Source organism: Mustelus asterias, chromosome 15 (genome assembly GCF_964213995.1).
Source record: "Mustelus asterias chromosome 15, sMusAst1.hap1.1, whole genome shotgun sequence".
Taxonomy (NCBI): Eukaryota; Metazoa; Chordata; class Chondrichthyes; order Carcharhiniformes; family Triakidae; genus Mustelus; species Mustelus asterias.
In genome coordinates, this window is record NC_135815.1 from 56,751,633 (window position 1) to 56,778,725 (window position 27,093).

Here is a 27,093-nt window from a genome sequence, read left to right on the forward strand (position 1 = left end):
AGGGGAAATATGCAGGCTGAAATGGAACAAACAAAGGAAAAGCATCAAGGAAAGGAAAGGAAGGAAGGGGCAAGAAGGAAGGCAGGAGAAAGAAAGAAAGAACAGAAAAGCAAAGAGTGAAGAAGGAATGAAGAAAACCAGTAAGAAACAGGAAGAAATGGGAACAGGAATTGTGACTTATATTTATCTTTCTGGTGACAATTAATAAAAAACTGAGGTAGTTCACGATCACTAATTTAATCTGAAACTTAAATCAGAAGAAAAATATGAAAATCATTTGTGTTGTGACAGAATCATTCATTTTTTGAATTTTTTCATTTTCTATAAGGTCAGGTCTAGTTTTTAATACACTATTATAAATGCTACCTTCACTGTTTAAGCGATTACTACTAAATATTTCCTCATTCAATGGACTCACCCTGAGAATAGTCTGCTCCCATCGTATTTGAAGTGGAGGCTGCTAACAGCTGGAATGTTTCACCTACATGAACAAAATTCCATGAATGGTTATAACTCTACAATTCAGATGCCCCATTTGACTTGCAGATAACTGTCATTTCAGGTGATGTTAAATCACTCAAAGCGCAACATTGCTATATACCTAATTTACTGGAAATCATCTTCCCCTAGAAGCTGTGCTTGCTGGTAAAGGAGGAGCTTAAGAGACAAGTCATCACAAGTTAGTTTAGACTGACAAATAATTTCCTGGCAAAAAAATTTCCAAGATGCAGATGGAGCTCTGAAGTATGGCTATATAGGTGAACGTTTCTCCTCACCTTCCCACCATACAGAACTTGTCAGAAACAATTTGTTTTCCTCCGAAATGTTGCTGACTCCTTTGTATCCTTCTTTGGTTGACCACTACCACTAGCATTTCTAATCCTTTTGCAAACATTAGTTGAGCAACTAGTGATTATCTTTATGGGGACGCAGAAGGAGGCAGGATAGAAATTAAGTGAGCCAGTAGAAAATTGAGAGAGTCAACCTTCTGTTAACTTGGTAATCTAATTTCTAAATTAGGCAGATTTTCCAGTATTCCAGGGCACTCACGTGCAAGAAAATACTGCATTACATTGGGAATCAAAGCAACAAACACAGATGCCTTAGCCCATTCCTCATGTAATACTCTGACTGGTGAGGGATGAAAATGCAGCATTTTAATAGAACCATTGCAAGTTACAACATTGATCAAACTTATAATGCACAGTAAGCAAATGTGTGTGGATTAAACATGTTACTGGATTACACCTCAACAATTTAATCAAATCAGTTTGCGAACTGCAGCTGGTTATAGAGCAAATCGTATGGAAAGTTGCGAGTGTTGGCATATTTATTGCAAAAACTATATTATATAGTTGATAAAATGGGATAGCCAATTGCTGTTTGTACTAGTCAACTACACCACTAAATTTCCTACTGTCTGCTGCAAATCAACGATATATAATACATTTTGACCCAGGTTTTCGTTGAGCTGGGCAGACTCAGGCGTCCTTTGAAAATGGTAGGCGGATCCTGATTCTATGATTCCCTCCCCCCACTCCTGTGTTACAATCCCAGTTGATGTTAAAACGGAACTGGAAGGTCCTAGAATGGAACTCTGGTTCAAAAGACCGTAACCTTTACTTTTTTTCCCAATCAAAAGTGCTGGAGCAGAGTCACAAAACTGCTAAATAGTTTTAACAAGAAAAAACTAAACATGAAAATTTGATAATACAATACTCCTTGACTCCTCCTTTAGCTTAACCGTTCACACAGGTGGTCTCAATAGTACACAAAGTTAGTGTTTGTAGATTTCTCCTCAGATCATTGTCATATGGCAGTTTCCAAACTTCACTCCCAAAATACTCTTTTAAATCCCTCGTAACAATACACTTAGCGATCTGCATTCCAAAATCCAGTTCATATTTTTCAAAAAATCTGTTCGACCAGAGCTTCTGATCCACTTTTAGCAGCAAGTCGAAATCAGGATTTAGTATTAACCCTTTCAGGTTTTCACTGCTACACCAATTTTGATATGCAGTCAATACTTTATATAATTTTTCTATAGATGATAGCAAGACATTTCAAATTTTAGGATTACTTTTAGTTTCTCTAGTATCCTCACCAATTTATTCTCAGCTTTGTCTGGTGTCCCTGAACAGAATCCTGTCCTATTTTCCAGTTTCTTCTTTGTTCCCTTTAACTCCAGACCTTCTGGAAACTTTTCATTTCTATAGCTTCTTAACTAGTTGCTTTTTAGATCTTTGGCACTGGCGGTCTGAACCATTACTTCCTTGTAGGGGCTTCCCTATAGAAAAGCTAAAAGAGCTTGTTCCTCTTTGACTTCCCCTAGCAGAGCTGAGTGTGTTGTTTATTGCTTCATTGTCTGGCTCCAACTGCTAGCTTTTAACTGAAACTAAAGAAGAATGTTTCTGTTCCCTTTAGAGACTCTCAAGTTGCTAAGCATCTATCTTTTTCACGCTGTAGCTCTTTAAACACAATAATTTCTCAGCTGGAACTGAAATTAACCCCCACACAGACAAATCCTTCTGTTCAGCATGAAAGCTAACTACAACTCCCTTCCGACACAGAAACATTAAACATACCTAAAACTGTACCTTATTTCTAATGTTTACCCATACAAATATAAATCTCTTAAAACTACCATTGTTTCCCCAACACATGTTTCTGGCAATGCTGGCTGGTCTGGGATTAGGGTGCGGGAAGCCATGCTGCACACAGCCCTCCCATTCTTGCCAGCTCCACTGTGGAGTTCAGCAGTTCAGCCACCCCCTCCACACACTTCAATTTTTTGTGGACTTGAGCCTCTTCCATAAGTATCCATTGTTCACAGCACTTCAGAGGAGTCATGATCCACACAGGATCCACAATTTCTCATGACATCCAGTAAAGTCATGGTCATCATGACCGAGACTATTCCTTTTATTCCAGAATTATTTATTTAATTGAATTTAAATTCTTCAGCTGCCATGGTGGGAGCTGAACTCATGTCTCCAGTGTATTAAACTAGGCTTCTGGATTACTAGTTTAATAACATAACAGATACACTACTGTTCCTGGTGAAGGTGGCCAATTCTAAGGATAGCCCCTCGATTAATGCACAAAAACTTGCTAACCTGGTTAGAAACTAAACAAAATATGTACATTTGGCCGACAAACATATAAATTAGAAGCAGGAGTACACGGCCTCTTGAACCTACTCCACCATTCAGTGTGATCATGGTTGTTCTGACTGTAAACTGAACTTCACATTCCCACCTACCCTCGATGACCTTTTGTCCCCCTTGCTTATCAAGAATCTATCTAGTTCTGCCTTAAAAATATTTAAAGACTCTGTTTTCACTGCCCTTTGATGAAGATTCATGGTCCTTTTCGAGAAATAAAAATCTTGATCTCTGTCTTAACTGGGTGACCACTTATTTTTAAATAGTGACCCCAAGTTCTAGATTCTCCTCCAAGAGGAAATAGCCTTTCCACATCCACTCTGTCAAGACCCTCAGGATCGTATGCGATTCAAACAAGTCACCTCTTAATCTTTTAAACTCGAGGTGTTTGCCTAATAAACCCTCTCAGAACTGCTTCCAATGCATTTACATCCTTCCTTTTAAGAGAAAAGCGGATTAAAGACAAGTTGGAGAGTTAAGTTTTGAGGAGCCTATCATGACAGCAGAGGAAGCAAGGGAAGAGAGTTTATGAAGAAAGTTTGCAAACTGCGGAGACACGGTGGCAGAAATCTCTCCTGCTGAAATATGGAGATTGGTGAGAAATAAAACAGGTGGAAGAGCCAGTAGAGTGGAAACTGCCTGGGAGTAAAACTGGGTTGGTCTGAAGTTGAAACAACAGCAGCTTCTCCAGTCTGTCCCTTAAATGAAGTTGCTCGACCCGGAAACCATTCCTGTCAATCTTTTCTGGACTCCCTTAAAGCCTTCAGATCCTTTCTGAAGTGCGGTGCCCAGAATTGAACACAAGACTCCAGGAGAGGTTAAACAAATATTTTACAAAGGCTCATTCATCTTATTTTCCTTGGCTTTTATACATTATGCCTACATTTATAAAACCCAGGATCCTGTGTGCCTTTTTAACCACTTTCTTAGCCTGCCCGCCACCTTCAAAGATTTAAAGATACAAGTCTCTGTTCCTACACCCTCTCTAGAACTGTACCCTTTAGTTTATATTGCCTCTCCTTGCGCTTCACACCACTGTCATGTGTCTGCCCATTCTACCAGCCTGTCCATGTCCTCTATAGTATATCATTGTACTCCTCTTAATTCACAATACTTCCAAGTTTTGTTTCATCTATTTTGAATTTGTGTCCTATACACCACAGTCTAAGACTAAGTCATTCGTATATAATCAGGAAAAGCAGTGGTCCTCGGACTAACCATTGGGGAATCTTTCCCCCGGGACAAAAAAACAACTGTTCACCATTCAGCCAGTATCCATGAAGGGTCATCCTGACTCGTAACGTTGGCTCTATTCTCTCTCCATTGATGCTAACATATCTGCTGAGATTTTCCAGCATTTTCTGTTTTTGTTCCATGCTGATATTGTCCCTTTTGTTATAGGGCTTCAATTTTGCTGGCAAGTTCAGTATGTGGCACTTTATCAAATCCTTATGGAATTCCAGATATACCAACTCAACCACATTACCCCGATCAATCCACTTAGTTATCGTCTCAAACAACTCAATCATCATCTACACGTCTGGTCATCTCCTCAAAAAATTCAATCAAATTTCTTAGGCATGACCTTCCTCTGGTGAAGCCATGCTGAATATCCTTGATCAAGCCTTGCCTCTCTGTGGTGAACCATCGTTGGTTCCCACTGGATAGTACTGAGCCAGGGTCTGGCCAGCACTACAAGTATGTACATATGTTGCTGTTGGGTTAGGGATGGGTTGTGCTACTTGTTGCTGTTGGGGTTAGGGTGGGGTTGTTACACCTTTGTATTGTAGTGTTGTGGTACATCCCAGTCGGGCCCCGCCTCCTGGGAGAGGTATAAAGGTCCCTGCTCTGGCTGGAGCCCCTCAGTGTGGGATCGTGTATATAATTGTTAGCTGCTTTGTTACAGTAAATAAAAGCCTTTATTTCCTGAGCATCAAGCCTCGTGTATGATAATGCGCATCAATTTTATTTACTGTAAATAAACTCTCATCGAAGAAAAAAAAAAGAGTATGGAGCAGATTCGGAAGCCAGAACGCCTTACACTAGATCCACGTGCGGTGGGCGCATCTAACACCTTCGACCACTGGCTGAAGTGTTTCAAAGACTACCTGGCAGCCTCCGCAATGGTCACCACAGATGATGACAGACTCCGGGTCCTCCATGCGAGGGTAAGCGACACTGTCTACCTCGCGATCTGTGCGGCCACCAATTACACAAAGGCCCTCGAGCTTCTGAAGAAGCGTTATATCAAACCGCCCAAAGAAATACACGCTCGTTACCTCTTAGCCACTCGACGACGGCAGTCTGGCGAAACGATGGAGGAATACGCGAACGAGCTCCTACAGCTAGCCAGGGGCTGTAACTGCAAAGCTGTGTCGGCTGAGCAGAGTATGAATGACCTCGCCCGAGATGCGTTTGTGGCGGGAGTCGGTTCGTCATACATTCGACTTAAACTACTAGAGAAAGGTAACCTTGACCTTACCCAGGCAATAGAGCTAGCGGAGATGCTGGAGACGGCCTCCAAAAGCCTCGTATTGTATCCGGAAGACCACGCGGAGACAATGTGGCAGGAGCAGTCGCCAATCCCTCCTCGTCCCTCGAGTTCAAAATGCTGCGTAATGGCGTGCTCACACTCAGGCCAGACGACGGCAGCAGCTCCGGGCGGCCCGCGGTGTTACTTCTGTGGGGGAGCGAAGCATACTCGGCAACGGTGTCCCGCTAAAGCTGTGTTGTGCTCAGCCTGCGGTAAGGGGCACTATTCGAAAGTGTGCCGATCGAAACCTAGGAACAGTAGTGCGGCCTGCGATTCCTCAGAGCCCGGATCTTCGTCGTCGAAATCATCGAGGGTTTCGTCCACGTGCGAGGCCAGGACGACGCCATTACGGTCGACGGAGTCGGAGATGTGTGACCACCAGGGGTCGCTGAGGTTGGCGCCATCACCCACATGCGACCTATGGGAGTGGCCATGTTGGTCGGCACCGACCGCGAACGACCAGCAGGGGTCATCCTCGTCGATTTCAGCTGCCTGCAGTGGCGCTCATGAACCAACGGTGGCGTCGATCATCCTGGACCAGGCCAAGCCTCATAGACTTGACAAATCTATGATGAACATCCAGGTAAATGACCACGTGATTTATTGTCTGTTTGACAGCGGGAGCACTGAGAGCTTTATCCACCCAGACACTGTGAAGTGGTGTGGACTCCGGATTCAACCTGTCAAACAGACAATCTCTATGGCATCGAGGTCCCGGTCTGTCACCGTGCTAGGGAGTTGCGTGGTAACTTTAACGGTGCAAGGCACAGTGTACGAGTGTTTCAAGCTCCTAGTGTTGCCGCACCTTTGCGTGCCAATACTTCTCGGACTTAACTTCATGGTCCACTTGAGTGTAACCCTACAGTACGGTGGGTCACTCCCTTCACTTTCGGTGGGAGAACTGCAGCCTCCAAATTGCCCAACGCGCCCCGCCTGTAGTCTCTCGACGCTGAAGATCACCACACCCTCCCTGTTCCAGAATCTTGTGCCAGGCTGCAAGCCCATTGCGACTAAGAGTAGGCGTTACAGCGCTGAGGATCGGATCTTCATTCGATCTGAGGTTCAGCGGCTCCTCAAAGAAAGGATCATACAACCCAGCGCTAGTCCGTGGAGAGCGCAGGTCGTGGTGGTCAAGAGCGGGAACAAACCCCGGATGGTCATTGACTATAGTCAGACCATTAATCGATACACGCAGCTGGATGCGTATCCACTCCCGCGCATATCTGACATGGTCAATCAGATTGCGCAGTACCGGGTGTTCTCCACCATAGACCTCAAGTCTGCCTACCACCAACTCCCCATTCGCCCAGAGGACCGACAATACACGGCTTTTGAGGCGGATGGTTGCTTGTATCACTTTCTCAGGGTTCCCTTTGGTGTCACCAATGGGCTCTCGGTCTTCCAGCGTGCTATGGACCGAATGGTGGACCAGAACGGGCTGCGGGCTACCTTCCCGTACCTGGATAATGTCACCATCTGCGGCCATGACCAGCAGGACCACAACACGAATCTCCTGAATTTCCTACACACTGCATCTCGCCTGAACCTGACCTACAACAGGGAGAAGTGTGTGTTTCGTACGCGCCGTTCAGCCATCCTAGGATACGTGGTGGAAAACGGGGTCATTGGCCCTGATCCTGACCGTATGCACCCCCTTTCCGAACTTCCCTTGCCCACTAGTGCAAAAGCACTGAGAAGATGCTTAGGCTTCTTCTCTTATTATGCGCAGTGGGTTCCCAATTACGCGGACAAAGCCCGTCCGTTCATTAAGTCCACTACTTTTCCCCTAACACCAGAGGCCCGATTGGCCTTCGATAAATTAAAAGCCGACATCGCGAAAGCTACGATGCACGCTGTTGATGAGTCCATCCCCTTTCAGGTGGAGAGCGATGCATCTGATTTCGCCCTGGCCGCCACACTTAACCAGGCGGGCAGGCCCGTCGCATTTTTTTCCCGCACCCTCCAAGGCCCCGAAATCCGGCATTCAGCGGTGGAAAAGGAGGCCCAGGCCATTGTGGAGGCCGTCAGGCACTGGCGCCATTACTTGGCGGGAAAACGGTTCACCCTGATCACGGACCAGCGGTCTGTGGCGTTCATGTTTAATAACACGCAGAGGGGCAAGATCAAGAATGACAAGATCTTGCGGTGGAGAATTGAACTCTCCACCTATAACTATGACATCATGTATCATCCAGGGAAACTCAATGAGCCCTCGGATGCCCTCTCGCATGGAACATGCGCCAGTATACAGGAGGACCGTTTGCAGGCTCTCCATAATGACCTATGCCATCCTGGGGTCACTCGGCTCTACCACTTTATAAAAGCCCGCAATCTGCCCTACTCGGTGGAGGACGTCAGGTCCATCACAAGAAGCTGTCGGGTATGCGCGGAATGCAAACCGCACTTTTACCGACCTGACCGGGCACATTTAGTCAAGGCCACTCGTCCCTTCGAGAGACGGAGTGTCAATTTTAAGGGCCCCCTTCCCTCAACAGATCGGAATGTGTACTTCCTCAACATCATTGACGAGTACTCTAGATTCCCTTTTGTTGTTCCCTGCTCTGATACATCCGCTGCCACGGTTATCAAGGCATTCCGTGATCTTTTTACCCTGTTCGGGTACCCCAGCTACATTCACAGCGACAGGGGCTCGTCGTTCATGAGCGATGACTTGAGGCAATACCTGCTCTCATACGGGATTGCCTCTAGTAGGACCACGAGCTACAACCCTAGGGGTAACGGACAGGTGGAACGTGAGAATGCTACAGTCTGGAAGGCTATCTTACTGGCGTTGAAGTCAAAAAGCCTTCCAGTCTCCCGTTGGCAAGAGGTGCTCCCTGATGCGCTCCACTCTATTCGCTCACTCCTGTGTACGGCAACCAATGCTACTCCCCACAAGAGGATGTTTTCATTCCCTCGGAAGTCTTCCTCGGGGACCTCATTACCGTCTTGGTTGACGTACTCAGGACCTGTAAGGGCCCGCAAGTCCGACCCGTTGGTCGAACAGGTCCATCTCCTCCACGCCAACCCTCAGTATGCCTATGTGGCATACCCTGACGGGCGAGAGGACACGGTCTCGATCCGAGACCTGGCGCCAGCAGGGGACGTAGCAACCCCTGTCGCTCCCATACCCCCTGTTACAAACCCCTTAACTCGTTTCCCCCCCGGACACGGCGCAGGCAGCATCGGGACCATTGCTTAACCCTTTTACTCCCGTGCACAGCTTGCCTGAGTCCAGAGGATGGTCGCCACTTCAGGGCGTGTCGGGACTCCATGGATTGCCGTCACCTCAGGGTCAACCGGCCTGTGAGTCTGTGGAGGAACAGCTGGACATCGCCTTGGGGAGAACGCCACCGCAAGTGCCTACTCCGGTGTCACTGCCGGTATTGAGGAGGTCACAACGACGGTGCGGTCCCCCTGACCATCTGAACTTATAGACTGATGACAAATTATTCTGTTTTTGTACCCCGCCGGCCTTTGTTTTCAAAGGAGGGGTGAATGTGGTGAACCATCGTTGGTTCCCACTGGATAGTACTGAGCCAGGGTCTGGCCAGTACTACAAGTATGTACATATGTTGCTGTTGGGTTAGGGATGGGTTGTGCTACTTGTTGCTGTTGGGGTTAGGGTGGGGTTGTTACACCTTTGTATTGTAGTGTTGTGGTACATCCCAGTCAGGCCCCACCTCCTGGGAGAGGTATAAAGGTCCCTGCTCTGACTGGAGCCCCTCAGTCTGGGATCGTGTATATAATTGTTAGCTGCTTTGTTACAGTAAATAAAAGCCTTTATTTCCTGAGCATCAAGCCTCGTGTATGATAACGCGCATCACTCTCCAAGTGGAGATACGTGCTCTCCTTCAAACTTCTCTCCAATAATTTTCCTACCACTGACGTGAGACTCAGTGGTTCGTAGTTCTCTGGCTTTTATCTACAACCTTCTTAAAAGGAACCACACTAGCTGTTCTCCAGTCCTGCGGCCCCTCCCCCATGGCCAGAGAGGAGTCTCCACCCTTACCTCCCACAGCAGCCAGGGACACAATTCATCTGGACCTGGAGATTTGTCCATTTTTAAGCCTGCCAATACTTCCAATACCTTGCCCTTCCCTATGTCAATTTGCTCAAGAACCTTGCAGTCTCTCTCCCTGAATTCAATACCTTCATCCTCATTCCCTTGGGTGAAGACGGATGTGAAGTATTCGTTCAACACTTTACCAATGTCCTCTGGCTCCACCCAATGTCCTCTGGCCCCACCCACTTTACAAACACTCAGCACTGCACTCACAGCTGCTCAGACTCTGTGCCAAGTCAAGGCAGGGGCCAGAACCAAAGCTTCTCACGTGACACCAATGGGAACATTGGGGTGTTGGGGGAAGGGGTGTGTGTGGTTTGGAGGACAGGGGAACACGTTGGAGGTAGAGAATGGTGGCAATGGAGCCTGGAAGAAAGAGAGCAAAAAGATACATAACTAGCGGGTTGACAGGGAGCCTGCAGATAGCTCAGTCAGGGGAGGCATCTGCTGCTTGTGTGCGGGGAACAGTTAATGGTCTCATGGGGATGGGTGCTCTCAGTAATTCACAATAGAATGGACCACAAGATGGGACAGGATCAGGTTTATATGGAGCATTAGACCACCAACAACAAACAGTTTGGGGAGCAGAAGGACACATATCAACAATTATTATGACAGAATCAAGGATTAAGGGGGTGGGGGGGAGGGGGAAGACGGCATGGGAAGGAATGTGATTGGAGGGAGGGAAACCTGCACATAATGCTCCTCCAATACAATGGGAGAGACTTAAATGGTCATGCAGGCGGCTGGGGGTGGGGAGGCTGCTGGAGGCTGGTCCCATCGTCAAATCTCAGCACCACCATTTTTCAAGTTGATCCAATGACGCAGTGGAAAAACAAGCTATGAAAAAATGTGCTGGGGAGATTCCTCAGAGCTTGTGGGCCAATTGAAAGGATACCCTACTGATTTCCGTTTTACCAAATGGAGAGGAAGGCACAGCAAAGACATGTTAGCAATAGTCAAATACCAATTTAGAGATGACCTTAACTCGTGTTGCACATTCTTGCAAGAGCCTACTTACAATTGAGGCTATTTTTGGATTTGCTTCCAAAGACCTTTAATCCGTCTCATAAGAAATCACGAGAGTCAGAGGGATCCAAATATAAAGGGGCAATGGCCAAAATGCATACGCCTAATGTCCCAAAGACCTCTAAATGCTGTAGCTGGTAGGTTCAGGATTTGAACATTCTGCACCCAGCCCACCTCAATATTCTGTCATTACATTAGTGTAATCCAAAGGATTCAATCTAACAGTGCACTGACTGAGACTGCTGTCGCATTTATCCAGGCAATCAGGGAACTAAGAAGAAGGGTCTGTCACTGCCAGGTTTGGCAAAGGGAAGAGTTTCAGCCTAATGAACAAGTGCCAGCGAGCTCCCTCAAAACCCTAACTAACTCTGAGCAGAGGCATTTGGCGCGTCCAAAGATTTACAGAAGCTGCTTCTCATACCTCCAGTTGGGCAAGAGATAGTGCTGTAAATGCTTTTGCATGTCTAGGGATGCGGTGGCTCACATCTGATACATTCTCTGGGAAGACTGGAAGGCCATCCATTGCTGGGGGCTCGCAAGGTGACTGACACTCTGTATCTCTTTGAAAGTGGTTCATTCCAGGGCTTCACTGGGCATCTCTGCAGGAAATCTGAAACAGCTACTCACAAATGCATCCGAGAGGTTACTAATGTCCTATTTAGCAAGGTGCAAAATGATAACCAGTTCTCCCTAGATGAAGCCAGCCAGGCTGCCAGAGCTGTGGGATTTGTTGCAAGCTCTGGATTCCCAGGTCCAGGATGCACACGCGATGTTAAAAGCTCCCTGGCAGCAGCCACTACAATTCACCATTCTCTCAATGTGCAGCTGGTCTGTAACCACCAGAGACATATTACGTAAGTGCGAGGTACTCTGGAAGTTCCTACAACTCGTACATCTCAAGTCACCCGCTGGTGCTATAGATTGTCGAGGACTCTCTGCACATCCAGCGTTGGCTCCTCAATGACAAAGGTGACCTGCAAAAGATATGGCTGATGACGCCCGTCAGTGGCCACAAGTGCTTCAGAGGAGAGGTACAACACTGCTCATTCTGTAATATGTTTATTGATTGAGAAGACCATTGGCATTCTGAAGACATCTTTTTGATGTCTGGATAGGTCTGGCATTGCTCTCCAGTACTCTCCCCAGATGGTCACCTGCATCATCATGACTCACTGCACTCTACATAACCCAGCGCTCCCAAGGCCAAGACTTGTCAGAATGAGAGATGGAGGAGCTGCACACTCCCTCCAGTGATGAGGATGTCGAGGGGGCTGAGCTCAATGAGGACAGCAAAGCTATTTCTCCATAGGAAGAGGCCACAAAAATGGCCAGACGAGGCAGGTATGCATCTGAGATGCTTATAGCCACCAGGTGTCAGTAGATCTATAATGACTAGCTCATACTAGCCTCTTTCACCAGTGTCCTTTATGCTAGGTCCACCTTAATACCTTTGTTACGATCCTCATCATCTCAACGCAGCACATTAATTTCTCAATGAGTAGTTACACTCTTGTGAAACTATGTCCTGATCCTCAGGAGGTAATGCAAGCTTTGCAGCATGTGTCCTTTCTATTGTGGGATAATAAATGCAACAACAAGTTTTGTGAGCAGAATAAAAGTTCAAGCATCTTACCATCATTTCACTACGTATGGCGTTCTTCATGACGCAGGAGCGGCACTGCAATCCTCCATGCACTGGTGACAGTATGCCTACAGTGTAGTAAGGCACATGGAGAAGGACAATCATCACTCAGTCGTCCTCACCTTGATGTCTGAGGTCGAATCTGAATCCGCACAGGCAATTGCTCATGCAAGACAAGTGTTCAGGCCTCATCACCAAACTGTGTCCCCAGCATGAGATCTATCTTCAGATACAGTCATGTATAACTCTCAGTAATGGGTGCGAACCTGCACTTCAGCTCACCTTTCAGGATGTGAAAGATTCAGTAGCAGCCTAGTCTGATCTTTCGTGGCCATGCCTGCCACCATCTGGAGTGTAACAACTTCTGGTACAGCCTAGCCTTGGCATTTGTGGGCCCCAAAATGCTGACACTCCGTCTAGACATTACATACTCTAAAATTTGATAATAAGGAGCATACATCAGATGTCTTGGAGCTACACTCTGATTTCATTTGAGGCCTCAACATTTTCATTTCACCAGTCTACATATCACAAGGAAACCAGCCACACTGATGCCATTGTAACTAGCATATAACCATGTTGACTGACCATCTGAGAGCTGGCACAGTGTTACTGTCAAGAGAAGCTAAACAGACCTTCTGGCCCAGCGAAGCTACCTCCCATGTTAAAGTTTGGCATCTGGGGCATTTACTCCTACCTTGCATTGTTTTAATCATCTAGCAGAAATCGCAAGGCTCAACATGCATCAGCGAGGTCCAAAGCTCTGTACTATAGAGATGGAAAGGTGGAGACTCATACTGAGGTGATGTTTAGGTGTACACATGGACATGAGATAATGGTGCAGCTGCCAGGAGTGCATAACAGCTCCAAGTTTTGGCATATATGTAAAGCACACTCAAGGCTGATGGAAATTACATGGAGGCAATTGAAAGATGCACGGACTGAGGTTCACTGCAATGTGCTTTGACGTTCAATCCTCTAAGATCCACACTGAGCACTCATGTATCACAGAATCACCAAATTGTTACGATGCAGGAGGCCGCCATTCAGCCTATTGTGTTTTCACTGGTTCTCCGACTAAACATTATGACGTGCTGTCATTCCCCTGCCTTTTTCCCATACTGTTCACATTATTTCCATTCAAAAAATCATCTCATGCCCTCGAATGCCATGAATGAACCTGCCTCCACCACACTTCCATGCAATCATTCCAGACTCAAACCATGTGTTGTGTGAATATGTTTTTTCTCACATCACATTTGCTCCTTTTGAAAATCACTTTAAATTGTGCCCTTTCATTCTCAATCCCTTTACGAGTGGGAACAGTTCTACTCTGTCCAACCCCCTCATGATCTTGAACAACTCTATTAAATCTGGGCTTTCTCCACTCCAAGGAGATCAGTCCCAACCTCTCCAATCTATCTTCATAACTGAAGTTTCTCATTCCTGGAACCATTTTTGTAAACCTCTTCATTCTCTCCAATGCAACTCCTCTATCGTCCGTTGCAATCTGGTAATGGTATGATAGCGCTGTCTGATGTTCCTGTGTTAGTCCTTCAAACGCCAACAACTCTGTTTGGGCTGAATCCACAGGCTCATCAGCGGACTCAGCAGAAGCCTGGTCTCCAGCATTCCTCAGAGTGTCGGTGATCTTGGACGTTCTTGCCTTTGCCTGCTGTAGACCTGAATCTGTGCTGTGCTCACCTGACGGTGATCCCAAGCCTACTCTAAAATTCGATTCCATCTGTAACTCTCAGTAATGGATGCAGGGTGTTCATGAATGCTGTGATGGCATTAGGAACATAGGCTATTCAATTTGTTGAACTTGCTCCCCCATTTAATATCATGACTGATCATCCACTTCAAGGCCTTTTTCCTCACTATTCCCATATCCTTTTACGTAATTGGTATTCAGAAACCTGTCAATTTCTATTTTAAACATACTTAATGACTGAGCTTCCACAGCCTTCTGTGGTAGAGTGCTTCAAGAATTCACAACATTCTGAATAAAAAATATTCTCCTCATCTCAGTCCTAAGTGGCATCCGCCTTATTTTAAAATTGTGACCCCTGGTTCTTGACTCCAACCAAGGGAAACATCTTACCTGCACCTGCCCATCCTGTCCCTTTAAGAATTTTATATGTTTCATTGAGATCGCCTCTCGTTCTTCGAAACTCTGGAGAATACTTGCTCAGTTTCCCGAATCTCTCGAGAGGACAGTCCCACCATCCTCAGAATAAGTCTGGTGAACCTTCGATGCACTCCCTATCTGGCAATAATATCCTTCCTAAGGAGATCAAAAATTCACACAGTGCATTTCTGTACAATTGAAGCAAGACTTTGCTATTCTTATACTCAAATGCTCTTGCAATAAAGGCTAACATGACATTTTCCTTCGTAATTGTTTGTTGCACCTCATGTTAGCCTTCAGTGACTTACTGACAAAGACAGATTTATATCTAAATCGATATAAAATTGGCTTCTTGACAGAAGAAGTTTAACAACACCAGGTTAAAGTCCAACAGGTTTATTTGGTAGCAAAAGCCACACAAGCTTTCGGAGCTCCAAGCTCCTTCTTCCTGAAGAAGGGGCTTGGAGCTCTGAAAGCTTGTGTGGCTTTTGCTACCAAATAAACCTGTTGGACTTTAACCTGGTGTTGTTAAACTTCTTACTGTGCTTACCCGAGTCCAACGCCGGCATCTCCACTTCTTGACAGAAGCCAGAGGGTGGTTGTAAAGGGTTGTTTTTCAAACTGGAGGCCTATGACCAGCGGTGTGCCTCAGGGATCAGTGCTGGGTCCACTGTTATTTGTCATTTATATTAATGATTTGGATGAGAATATAGGAGGCATGGTTAGTAAGTTTGCAGATGGCACTAAAATTGGTAGCATAGTGGACAGTGAAGAAAGTTATCTCCAATTGCAAAGGGATCTTGATCAATTGGGCCAGTGGGCTGACGAATGGCAGATGGAGTTTAATTTAGACAAATGCGAGGTGATGCACATTGATAAATTGAACCAGGGCAGGACTTACTCAGTTAATGGTAGGGCGTTGGGGAGAGTTACAGAACAAAGAGATCTAGGGGTACATGTTCATAGCTCCTTGAAAGTGGAGTCACAGATGGACAGAGTGGTGAAGAAGGCATTCGGCATGCTTGGTTTCATCGGTCAGAACATTGAATACAGGAGTTGGGACGTCTTGTTGAAGTTGTACAAGACATTGGTAAGGCCACACTTGGAATACTGTGTGCAATTCTGGTCACCCAATTATAGAAAGGATATTATTAAACTAGAAAGAGTGCAGAAAAGATTTACTAGGATGCTACCAGGACTTGATGGTTTGAGTTATAAGGAGAGGCTGGATAGACTGGGACTTTTTTCTCTGGAGCATAGGAGGCTGACAGGTGATCTTATAGAGGTCTATAAAATAATGAGGGGCACAGATCAGCTAGATAGTCAATATCTTTTCCCAAAGGTAGGGGAGTCTAAAACTAGAGGCCATAGGTTTAAAGTGAGAAGGGAGAGATACAAAAGTGTCCAAAGGGGCAATTTTTTCACACAGAGGGTGGTGAGTGTCTGGAACAAGCTGCCAGAGGTAGTAGTAGAGGCGGGTACAATTTTGTCTTTTAAAAAGCATTTAGATAGTTACATGGGTACGATGGGTACAGAGGGATATGGGCTAAATGTGGGCAATTGGGATTAGCTTTGGGGTTTTAAAAAAAAAGGGCAGCATGGACAAGTTGGGCCGAAGGGCCTGTTTCCATGCTGTAAACCTCTTTCTATGATCGATAGTCACAGGTGAGGTGCCTGAAGATTGGAGGGTGGCAAATGTTGTGCCTTTGTTTAAAAAGGGCTGCAGGGAAAAGCCTGGGAACTACCGGCCAGTGAGCCTCACATCTGTGGTGGGTAAATTGTTGGAAGGTATTTTGAGAGGCAGGATCTACGGGCATTTCTACATGGACTTTAGCAAGGTCTTTGACAAGGTACCACATGGTAAGTTGTTGCATAATGTTAAATTTCGCGGGATCCAGGGTGAGGTAGCTAAATGGATACAAAATTGGCTTCTTGACAGAAGCCAGAGGGTGGTTGTAAAGGGTTGTTTTTCAAACTGGAGGCCTGTGACCAGTGGTGTGCCTCAGGGATCAGTGCTGGGTCCACTGTTATTTGTCATTTATATTAATGATTTGGAGGAGAATATAGGAGGCATGATTAGTAAGTTTGCAGATGACACCAAGATTAGTAGCATAGTGGACAGTGAAGGAAGTTATCTCGGATTGCAACGGGATCTTGATCAATTGGGCCAGTGGGCTGACAAATGGCAGATGGAGTTTAATTTAGACAAATGCGAGGTGATGCACATTGATAAATTGAACCAGGGCAGGACTTACTCAGTTAATGGTAGGGCGTTGGGGAGTGTTACAGAACAACGAGATCTGGCGGTACATGTTCATACCTCCTTGAAAGTGGAGTCACAGGTAGACAGAGTGGTGAAGAAGGCATTCGGCATGCTTGGTTTCATTGGTCAGAACATTGAATACAGGAGTTGGGACGTCTTGTTGAAGTTGTACAAGACATTGGTGAGGTCACACTTGGAATACTGTGTATAGTTCTGGTCACCATATTATAGAAAGGATGTTATTATATTAGAAAGAGTGCAGAAGAGATTTACTAGGATGCTGCCAGGACTTGATGGTTTGAGTTATAAGGAGAGGCTGGATAGAGTGGGACTTTTTTCTCTGGAGCGTAGAAGGCTGAGGGGTGATCTTATAGAGGTCTATAAAATAGAGGGGCATAGATCAGCTAGATAGTCAATATCTTTTCCCAAAGGTAGGGGAGTCTAAAACTAGAGGGTGTAGATTTAAGGTGAAAAGCGAGAGATACAGAAGTGTCCAGAGGAGGAACTGTTTCACACAGAGGGTGGTGAGTGTCTGGAACAAGCTGCCAGAGGTAGTAGTAGAGGCGGGTACAATTTTGTCTTCTGACAAGCGTTTAAACAATTACATGGCTAAGATGGGTAGAGAGGGATATGGGCCAAATGCAGGCAATTGTGACTAGCTTTGGGGTTTAAAAAAAAGGGCGGCATGGACAAGTTGGGCCGAAGGGCCTGTTTCCATGCTGTAAACCTCTATGACTATATGATAGCAATTCTTTTAAAATGTGCTGTGGTTATTAAATCCCAGCTCCAGTCCTGAGATGGAGAGAGAAGATACAGATTACTGCACTCCCCACAAGATGTGGTGACTGGCACTGAGAAGTTTACCCTCTCCACAATTTACTTCTTTACTGTTTTTCCCTTGCTAATTCTTGCAGCACCATATTGTAGTTCACAATAAAGCAGAATTTATATTGGCAGGACAAAAGCAAAAAAATTGCAGATCCTGGAAATCTGATATAAAAACAGAAAATGCTGGAAGTGCTCAGCAGGTCAGACAGCATCTGTGGAGAAAAAGACTGACACCAGACTTTGAACAATTGTAAAGACAAGTGATCAACTGCATTATTCACATTCAGCCAAGAGGATATGCAAAAATATATCGGTTTGGTTTCATTATTCTATGTAATGCATCATTATGATGGTATAATTATTATGATAAAGGTTTGGTGTTTATTTATACAAACATTTTTCTTTACTGTAATTATTTGTTTCTTGAGTGTTTACGGCTAGCCCTCCTATACAATGTCCATACCCAGAAGTGGCATTCTGGCCAAAACATCAGCACCTCCTGTTCTATTCAACTCCACATTCCCACTCTTGGCCATATCCCTCGTGTCCCTCTGCACCCAAGAATCTTTCAGTCTAGGTCTTGAGAATATTCAAAGTCCAGTCTTGTACACCTGGATCTGTTCTAATGAAATAGCTAACAATCTTCAGTCAATGCTAGTTTCAAGGCACAAGTCAAATGTTGAACGTCTCAGATTTTTCCCAGTGTCTGTTTTGAAAATATGCATTGACTTCCAACATCATGTTACATAACATGCAAGAAGCTCAACAAAAGCATTCACCGTAATTACTGTGTTCAGCAGTTGATCATCCTACTCGATAAAATGTCTAAACACAGTTCTTGCAATGCAAAAACTTCAAGATCCACTTATAAACGAATCCAGCTTCAGCTAAAAAGAATTGACAGAAGGGCTACTCTTAGTGACTTCTGAAGGCCTGCACCATACATTGTTTTCTACCATCACAAACCAATTGGGACTAGCTTTGGGGTTTAAAATTGGCAAAATATTATTTAGATAGCTATTTTAACTATTGCTCTAGTCTAATACTTCAAAAGAATCGAGTACTGATAGGAACACAGTTTGGAATTGATTCCATACAAAATTGCTGAAGTGGTGTCCTAATTGAAGCCAGTGGATTTAAATAAAACATTTCGTGACCACGAGATGTCCCAAAGCACTTTACAATGAAGCAATTTTGAAATGTAGTTACTGTTGCAATGTAGGAAATGTGACAATCAATTTGCACACAGCAAGCTCCAACACAAACCAGGTCATCTGTTTTAGGAATGTTGGTTGACAAAAGACACCAGGGATATCTCTCCAGTTTGTCTTTGAAATAGGCCACGTGATTTCTTAAGTCCCTCCCAGAGGATGGTTTCAACGTCTTATTGGCAAGACGACACCTCTGACAGTACAGCACTCTCTCAGAACTGCACTGGAGTGTCAGCCTTGATTTTTGTGCTCAAGTCCTGGAGTGGGACTTTAACATACAACCTACTGACTCAGAGATTGAACTGTGGCTGACAACATTTACCCTAAAGGAAAATCAAAGCTTTGGTAAGGACCATAACATCAATGAGCATCAGAGTGGGAAGAGGAAACCATTCCTGATCACTGGTTTACTGAAGAACTTAGTCAACTTTCTTTTGAAGGGTATAAAACTCCCATATAACTTCAAAGCTTGACTTTCAAAAATCACAGAACTGTATTTTTGATGCTTACATCAATTGTATTTGAAATTAGCCAATCCATTTCCATATTTAAATTACCTTCTCTTAAGTGATCTACCACTAAAATAATGCAAAGAATCTTGACAAGTTTACAATCATTGGTTCCAGATTAAATATGATGTGGAGATGCCGGCGTTGGACTGGGGTAAGCACAGTAAGAAGTCTCACAACACCAGGCTAAAGTCCAACAGGTTTATTTGGTAGCAAAAGCCACTAGCTTTCGGAGCGCTGCTCCTTCATCAGGTGAGTGGGAGTTCTATTCACAAACAGGGCATATAAAGACACAAACTCAATTTACAAAATAATGGTTGGAATGCGAGTCTTTACAGGTAATCAAGTCTCAAAGGTACAGACAATGTGATTGGAGAGAGGGTTAAGAGATGTGTATTGTCTCCAGACAGGACAGTTAGTGAGATTTTGCAAGCCCAGGCAAGTCATGGGGGTTACAGATAGTGTGACATGAACCCAAGATCCCGGTTGAGGCCGTCCTCATGTGTGCAGAACTTGGCTATCAGTCTCTGCTCAGCGACTCTGCGCTTTCGTGTGTAGTGAAGGCTGCCTTGGAGAACGCTTACCCGAAGATCAGAGGCCGAATGCCCATGACCGCTGAAGTGTTCCCCAACAGGAAGAGAACACTTGCCTGGTGATTGTCGAGCGGTGTTCATTCGTCCGTTGTCGTAGCATCTGCATGGTCTCCCCAATGTACCATGCCTCGGTATGTACCGTGTATGGTGTTCTCACGTGAGATGATGGCATCCGTGTCGATGATCCGGCACGTCTTGCAGAGGTTGCTGTGGCAGGGTTGTGTGGTGTCGTGGTCACTGTTCTCCTGAAGGCTGGGTAGTTTGCTGCGGACAATGGTCTGTTTGAGGTTGCGCGGTTGTTTGAAGGCAAGAAGTGGGGGTGTGGAGATGGCCTTGGCGAGATGTTAGTTTTCATCAATGACATGTTGAAGGCTCCGGAGAAGATGTCGTAGCTTCTCCGCTCGGGGGAAGTACTGGATGATGAAGGGTACTCTGTCCACCGTCTCCCGTGTTTGTCTTCTGAGGAGGGCGGTGCGGTTTTTCACTGTGGCGCGTCGGAACTGTCAATGAATGAGTCGAGCGCCATATCCTGTTATGAGGACATCTTTCAGCGTCTGGAGGTGTCTGTTGCGATCCTCCTCATCTGAGCAGATCCTGTGTATATGGGAGGGCTTGTCCAGAGGGGATGGCTTCTTTAACGTGTTTAGGGTGGAAGCTGGAGAAGTGGAGCATTGTGGGGTTATCCGTGGGCTTGCGGTACAGTGAAGTGCTGAGGTGACTGTCCTTAATGGAGATGCGTGTGTCCAAGAAAATCAAACGACAGTTCCGACGCGCCACAGCGAAAAACCGCACCGACCTCCTCAGAAGACAAACATGGGAAAAGGCGGACAGAGTACCCTTCGTCGTCCAGTACTTCCCCGGAGCGGAGAAGCTACGACATCTTCTCCGGAGCCTTCAACATGTCATTGATGAAGACGAACATCGCGCCAAGGCCATCCCCACATCCCCATTTCTTGCCTTCAAACAACCGCACAACCTCAAACAGACCATTGTCCGCAGCAAACTACCCAGCCTTCAGGAGTACAGTGACCACGACACCACACAACCCTGCCACAGTAACCTCTGCAAGACGTGCTGGATCATCGACACGGATGCCATCATCTTACGTGAGAACACCATCCACCAGGTACACGGTACATACACTTGCAACTCGGCCAACGTTGTCTACCTGATACGCTGCAGGAAAGGATGTCCCGAGGCATGGTACATTGGGGAGACCATGCAGACGCTACGACAGCGGATGAATGAACACCGCTCAACAATCACCAGGCAAGAGTGTTCTCTTCCTGTTGGGGAACACTTCAGCGGTCACGGGTATTCGGCCTCAGATCTTCGGGTAAGCGTTCTCCAAGGCGGCCTTCACGACACACGACAGCGTAGAGTCGCTGAGCAGAGACTGATAGCCAAGTTCTGCATGCCTGAGGATGGCCTCAACCGGGATCTTGGGTTCATGTCACACTATCTGTAACCCCCATGACTTGACTGGGCTTGCAAAATCTCACTAACTGTTCTGTCTGGAGACAATACACATCTCTTTAACCTGTGCTTAACGCTCTCTCCACTCACATTGTCTGTGCCTTTGAGACTTGATTACCTGTAATGACTCGCATTCCAACCATTATTTTGTAAATTGAGTTTGTGTCTTTATATGCCCTGTTTGTGAATAGAACTCCCACTCACCTGACGAAGGGGCAGCGCTCTGAAAGCTAGTGGATTTTGCTTCCAGATTAAATAGGCAGATCACATTGAGTTCCCAAAGTCATGAGATAGTCCTAGATTCCAGCCAATTCGGCATTATTTATTCCATACTGAAAAAATGTCCAGTGTGCTGCAAGTGTCCCTTCCGAACAGAATTGAAAAGTCAGGTCACATGTCAGCATCCTCAGGAAATTGTGTAAGAATGCATTTTGTGTCAGGCTTAGCTTGCTGGTATGAGTGCAGGTGCCTCTGTGGCAATAAGGAACAATGTCTAGCTATTATAGGAACTTTAACACAAGCAAACAAATTAGTTTGGAAGACTGAAATTCACTGTAATTCAGTAAAAGTTCAATATTTAGATCAATTCATATCAATGATTTGGATGAAGGGATCAAATGCATGGTTGCTAAAATTGCTAATGAAACAAAGATAAGTAGGAAAGCAAGTTGTCAAGAGGACATAAGAGTCTGGTTTGTCATTGCTGTGGGCCGTGTGCATGCTGGAGTCAAGCCAGCCGACCTGGAAAAGAAAGGAGGAGGCAGCCTGTTTAAAAGGACCACTTCAGTGACAAGGAACTTTGTTTCAGTGAAAAAAAACACCAATAGCATGAACAATATCTTCAAGTTAATTGTTCCCTGCTGCATTTTGCATGGCAACATCTCTACCAATCAGAGTCCACTTGCTAACCAATCAGCACTCTTTTCTCATGCAGTATAAATTGTTGTTGATAATCTTGCGATCTGCCCTGTTGAGCGCAAGACAAAAATCTCAGCTCATCTCTTTTTCAACAATCCTCAAGAAACTTAAATTTAAACAAAGTCAATTACTTGGATATGAGGGGGCAACTGGCTACGGTTAATTGGCTAAATAGACTACATAGAATACATAGAGTACCAGTGAAAAATGACTATAGAAAATATATAGGAAAGCATGATTTAAAAAAATTGATATTGGATAAATGCAAACGAGAGATAATAAATAAGAGCAATCAAGCATAGTAAGAGATAAAAAGGGCAAATAAAATATATAATGAGTGATGTTGGGGGGGTGGGGGTGGGTGCTTTCTGCGGTTTAGTTTATTTAAACAATATTCCCATTACTGGAATCCATCTTTGAAATAATTTTCCACTTTGTATAGGTAATGCGTGATCCTTTCCATCTCAAATAGCTCTCTGACTTTCATAGGTTGGGCATGTGGGTTTCAGCCAGTTGAGGATGGTGCCTTTAATGGCAGCTATAAGCAAAATTTGTAAAATATATCTATGTTTTCTTCCTTCCATTCCTTCTGAAATTGTATCTAATAGAACGGTTGTGGGGGGTCTGTGGGGTGTCCATGTGGAATACCTCAGTCAATTTTTTGAATATCCTATCCCGATACTCCTTTAATTTTGGGCATGACCAAAATGTGTGTAAGTAATGACTAATTGATTCTCCGAAATTTCTCCAGCAACCACTTGTGGTGGAGGAGCCAATTTCTGCAGTATTATGTGGTGTACAGAAGTACCTAGTAATGAGTTTCCATTTATGTTCCCTCTGCATATTAGAGTAAATGACAAGATGGGCCTCTGTTCCATCTACTGTTTCATTAAAAAATATGAACCTGCCTTCATTGTCCTTGTGCTGCGAGCAGACACAGAAATTCACCAATTTGTTGAATAAGATTGCTACACCCCCTTTTCTCCCTGATGCATGAGAGGAAAAGAATACATGGTTTGCATAAAATTCTGTGCCTGACAAATGTGTTTTTTGTAAAAATGCAGTTTTGCAGCTTAGATGTTTCAGCTGATGGAGTATCTTTTTTCTTTTAATAGAGTTATGTGACGCTTTCACATTATATAGATCATTACCTTTAACACATCCATAATAATCTGCATTCAATTGATGTGACAGGTCTACCCAGCTTGACAAAAAGCCTAATATCAAAGAGAACATTGAAAGGGAAATGGGGAGGAGAAAAAAAAAGTGCTATCCATATACATTTTAAACCTTTTATTTTAATGTATTATTATCCTTAACTTGGTGAGTGAGCCATGGATCAGTTTTTCAATGAAATTTATTTATTTTTTAACATTTTGAATTGTTTCTGGTAAACGTTCATTTCCCTCCATTCCTTGTAAACTTTTATACAAAAACATTATCACCATCAAATTCTTGATTATCTTCTATATCAACAGTTGTCTGCACATGTAACTTAATTCTCCAATTACAATTGCCATTGTAATATTGTTTCTTGAATAATTCTGATGAATAATATTATGTATAATTCTAATTTTTATCATTTTAATCTATGTATCTGTATTCTGAGAGAAAAATAAAAATAAAAAGTAAAAGAATAGGTTTACAATGATGCAAAAATCTGTAGCAAGCCTGAGGATTGAGAATGCTTCAGAAACCAGCTGAGAACCCACTTAGAGTGATAAAAGAGGGAAAAATAGAATACAAGAGTAGGTTAGCCAGAAATATAAAAACAGATTGCAAGAGCTCCTGCAAGTATAAATGTTGAAATCTATTATTAAGTCTTAACAATACACTTAGAAAAGCATAGTATGGTTAAAACAAGTCTACATGGTTTTACTAAAAGGAAATTCTGTTGGACAAATTTATTAATTTTTTTGAGGATGTAATAGGGTTGATAATGGGGAACCAGTGGATGTAGTATAAAGGGATTTCCAAAAGGTATCCAATAAGGCGGCACAGAAAAGGTTATTAGGTAAGATAAGGGCTCATGGTATTGGGGGTAATATTTTATCATGGATAGAGGATTGGTTAACGATAGAAAGTGGGCACAAACAAGACTTTTTTAAGTTTGCGTGAGTTCTGCAAGGATCAGTAGTACAATCTATGGGTGGAATTTTAAAGGTTTTTGGCAAAGTGTCAACTTGGATGGGAAAAGTGGGGTGTAGCCAGTCGGAGGCTATGGTGGGTATTCCCACCACTTACGAGAAAAATAAAATTCATAGTTTTCAGGCCGTCGCCATGACAGGAGGAATCTGATTCGCCTGTCCCGCCATCAGCTGAGTGCTTCAATCAGTGGGACAGTCCCCCTACATTTCTTCCAAGTCCAGCAAGCAGAATGGCTGCAAGTAAGTCTGCCCCAAAGTTTTCAGAGGGAGCCCTGATCCAAATGCTCAATGCTGGGGCACCACATCCTGTACTCAAGAGAACAGAAGACCCTCCAGCAAGGTGATCAACCATGCCTCAAGAGGTGTTGGCTGCGCTGGTAAGCACCAGCTCCCCTGAACAAGATGACAGGCAGAGGCATCCAGTGCAGGAAGAGGAAAAATGACCTTTCTGTCACTCTTCTCATCTGTCAGCACACACACACTGACACACCCAGCACAAATCCACAGGGAGCTCACTCACTGCCAGCTCAAGGGATATTTCTCCCAAACCCTTGCCCATCATTCCTCGTCATCACATCCCTGTTCCCACCCACCAACCACACATGCCAGGCATCCTTACCATCTGACCTGACACATGGCCTGCTTATACTCTTCCCATCTGTTCTCTTGCAGGACACGTTGGCTCACAATAAAAAGGAGCGAGCACAAACAGGCAGAGGGATGGCAGAGTTAAAAATCCTCTCGGAGTTCAAGGGGAGAGCCCTCCAGCTGTCCGTGGAGAAAGTGGACTGCTCCTTTACGGAGGGCGAGGTGGGTGCAAAGAAAACAAATAAGGACCCACAACGCCATCATTCATCTCGCCAACCTCACATGAATTTTGTTACTTATATCCTTATGCTCCTGACATGCACTAAAGCCATCTCCCTTCTCTTGGAGGCACATCAGGGGAGCAGCCCAGAGCCTCCACCAGCAGCTCCGATGAGTTCTCGGACATTCAGATAGAAGAGATGTGACAGCTTTCACCTATACCCACCACCCACAGAGACACACGATGCAGTGGGATTTAGTAGTAGAGGGGCTTCGGGGGGTCACACACTGGTAAGCACCTCACTTCTGACCCACACTGGGTGGAAGCAAGTGACACGCCTCTAGGCTTGGTCGTCCCACAATTGCTGGAACTCCAAAGACAGAGTTCGGGGACATCAGGAAAGGATGTTCAAATCTTGTTGGATTGTAAGGCCAACTGGAGTACCACCAATGCCTTCTGTCTGAAGAGATTGTGCCAGCACTGCAAGGTAAGCAGCATGGTGGCACAGTGGTTAGCACTGCTGCCTCATAGCGTCAGGGACTCGGGTTCGATTCTGGCCTCAGGTCACTGCCTGTGTGGAGTTTGCACATTCTCCCCGTGTCTGTGTGGGTTTCCTCCAGGTGCTCCAATTTCCTCCCACACGCCAAAGATGTGTGGGTTAGGTTGGTTAGCCATGCTAAATTGCCCCTTAGTGTCAGGGGGATTAGCAGGGTAAATACATAGGGTTGCAGGGATGGGGTCTGGGTGGGATTGCTGTCGGTGCATGCACGATGGGCAGAATGGCCTCCCTCTGCACTGTAGGGATTCTATGATTTTATAAGCAGGTTAACACTGAGGGTCATGGATACAGCGGACACCAGGGCACGGCGTGTACTCCGTGGTTCAGGGCATAAACTCCATGGGCATCCACGAGTGTCAGTGCCAGAGGAGGCAGGGATTCACAATCTCAGTCCAGCTGCTCCTCTATCCAGAGGTGGAGCTCAGGGGCCCTTGAGCACCCATAGGGAGCAGGAAAAGGTGGTGCATAGAGCGGGTCCTTTAGTCCAGGACACTCCAGGAGTGTCGAGCCCATCTGACTCCCCTCCTCCTGTGACAGAGACAGCTCCAGCCTCGCACATCGAGGAGGGTGGCACCACCACATTACATAAATTCCATTTGTGTGTCCAGTATAGGTTGAATTCAGGCCATTTAGAAACAAATATTCTCCCTTAAATTTGAATCATTTTGACAATAATAATATTCTGACAAACATTGCAATGTTGTAAGTATTCCACTCCAGATAGCAGCAATAGAATTGGAGCTTGATCTTTACACAAGCTTTTAACGAGCTCCACGTTGCAAAAGTCACACCCCCAAATTCTGAGATTGCAGTTTCAATGTGCACCAGTAATTTACTGTTAACTCCTACCACCTGAAGACAATTAAAACACTCGATTAACAATTTGTACATAAAATCCTGTGTACCATCTATAAAATAATCAGAAATGAGATGGCACAAAATTTCTGTTGAATTAACTTTTGAAAATACATTAGAGCAACCAAATAAATGCAAAATTGAGAAAATAGTTGAAAATCCTGTATCACAAATGACAGAAATGCTCCCCAAACAGAATTACAAAACAAATTCTGATTGCGTTTCTCTAGGATTCCTACATTATTGGTAAGCTCCCAATTTCGTCACTAAAATTCCCAAATTCGGTGGTTATTTTGCTGCTGCTTACTGTCTCAAGGCAAAAGAAAATAAGACATGCATCTGTAATGGGATAAAGTAATTA

At 44.8% G+C, this 27,093-nt stretch overlaps 1 protein-coding gene across 1 annotated transcript in view; it reads right to left on the reverse strand.

Moving 5' to 3' along the window:
- pde10a (phosphodiesterase 10A) overlaps positions 1-27,093 on the reverse strand; it is a 163,129-nt gene that overhangs the window by 99,636 nt on the left and 36,400 nt on the right. Inside the window, exons 5-6 of the mRNA XM_078230471.1 lie at positions 1,745-2,041; positions 419-481 (exon numbers count right to left, since the gene is read on the reverse strand). Of these exons, the coding sequence (XP_078086597.1) occupies positions 419-481; positions 1,745-2,041 (360 nt within the window). The remainder of the gene's footprint in view (positions 1-418; positions 482-1,744; positions 2,042-27,093) is intronic.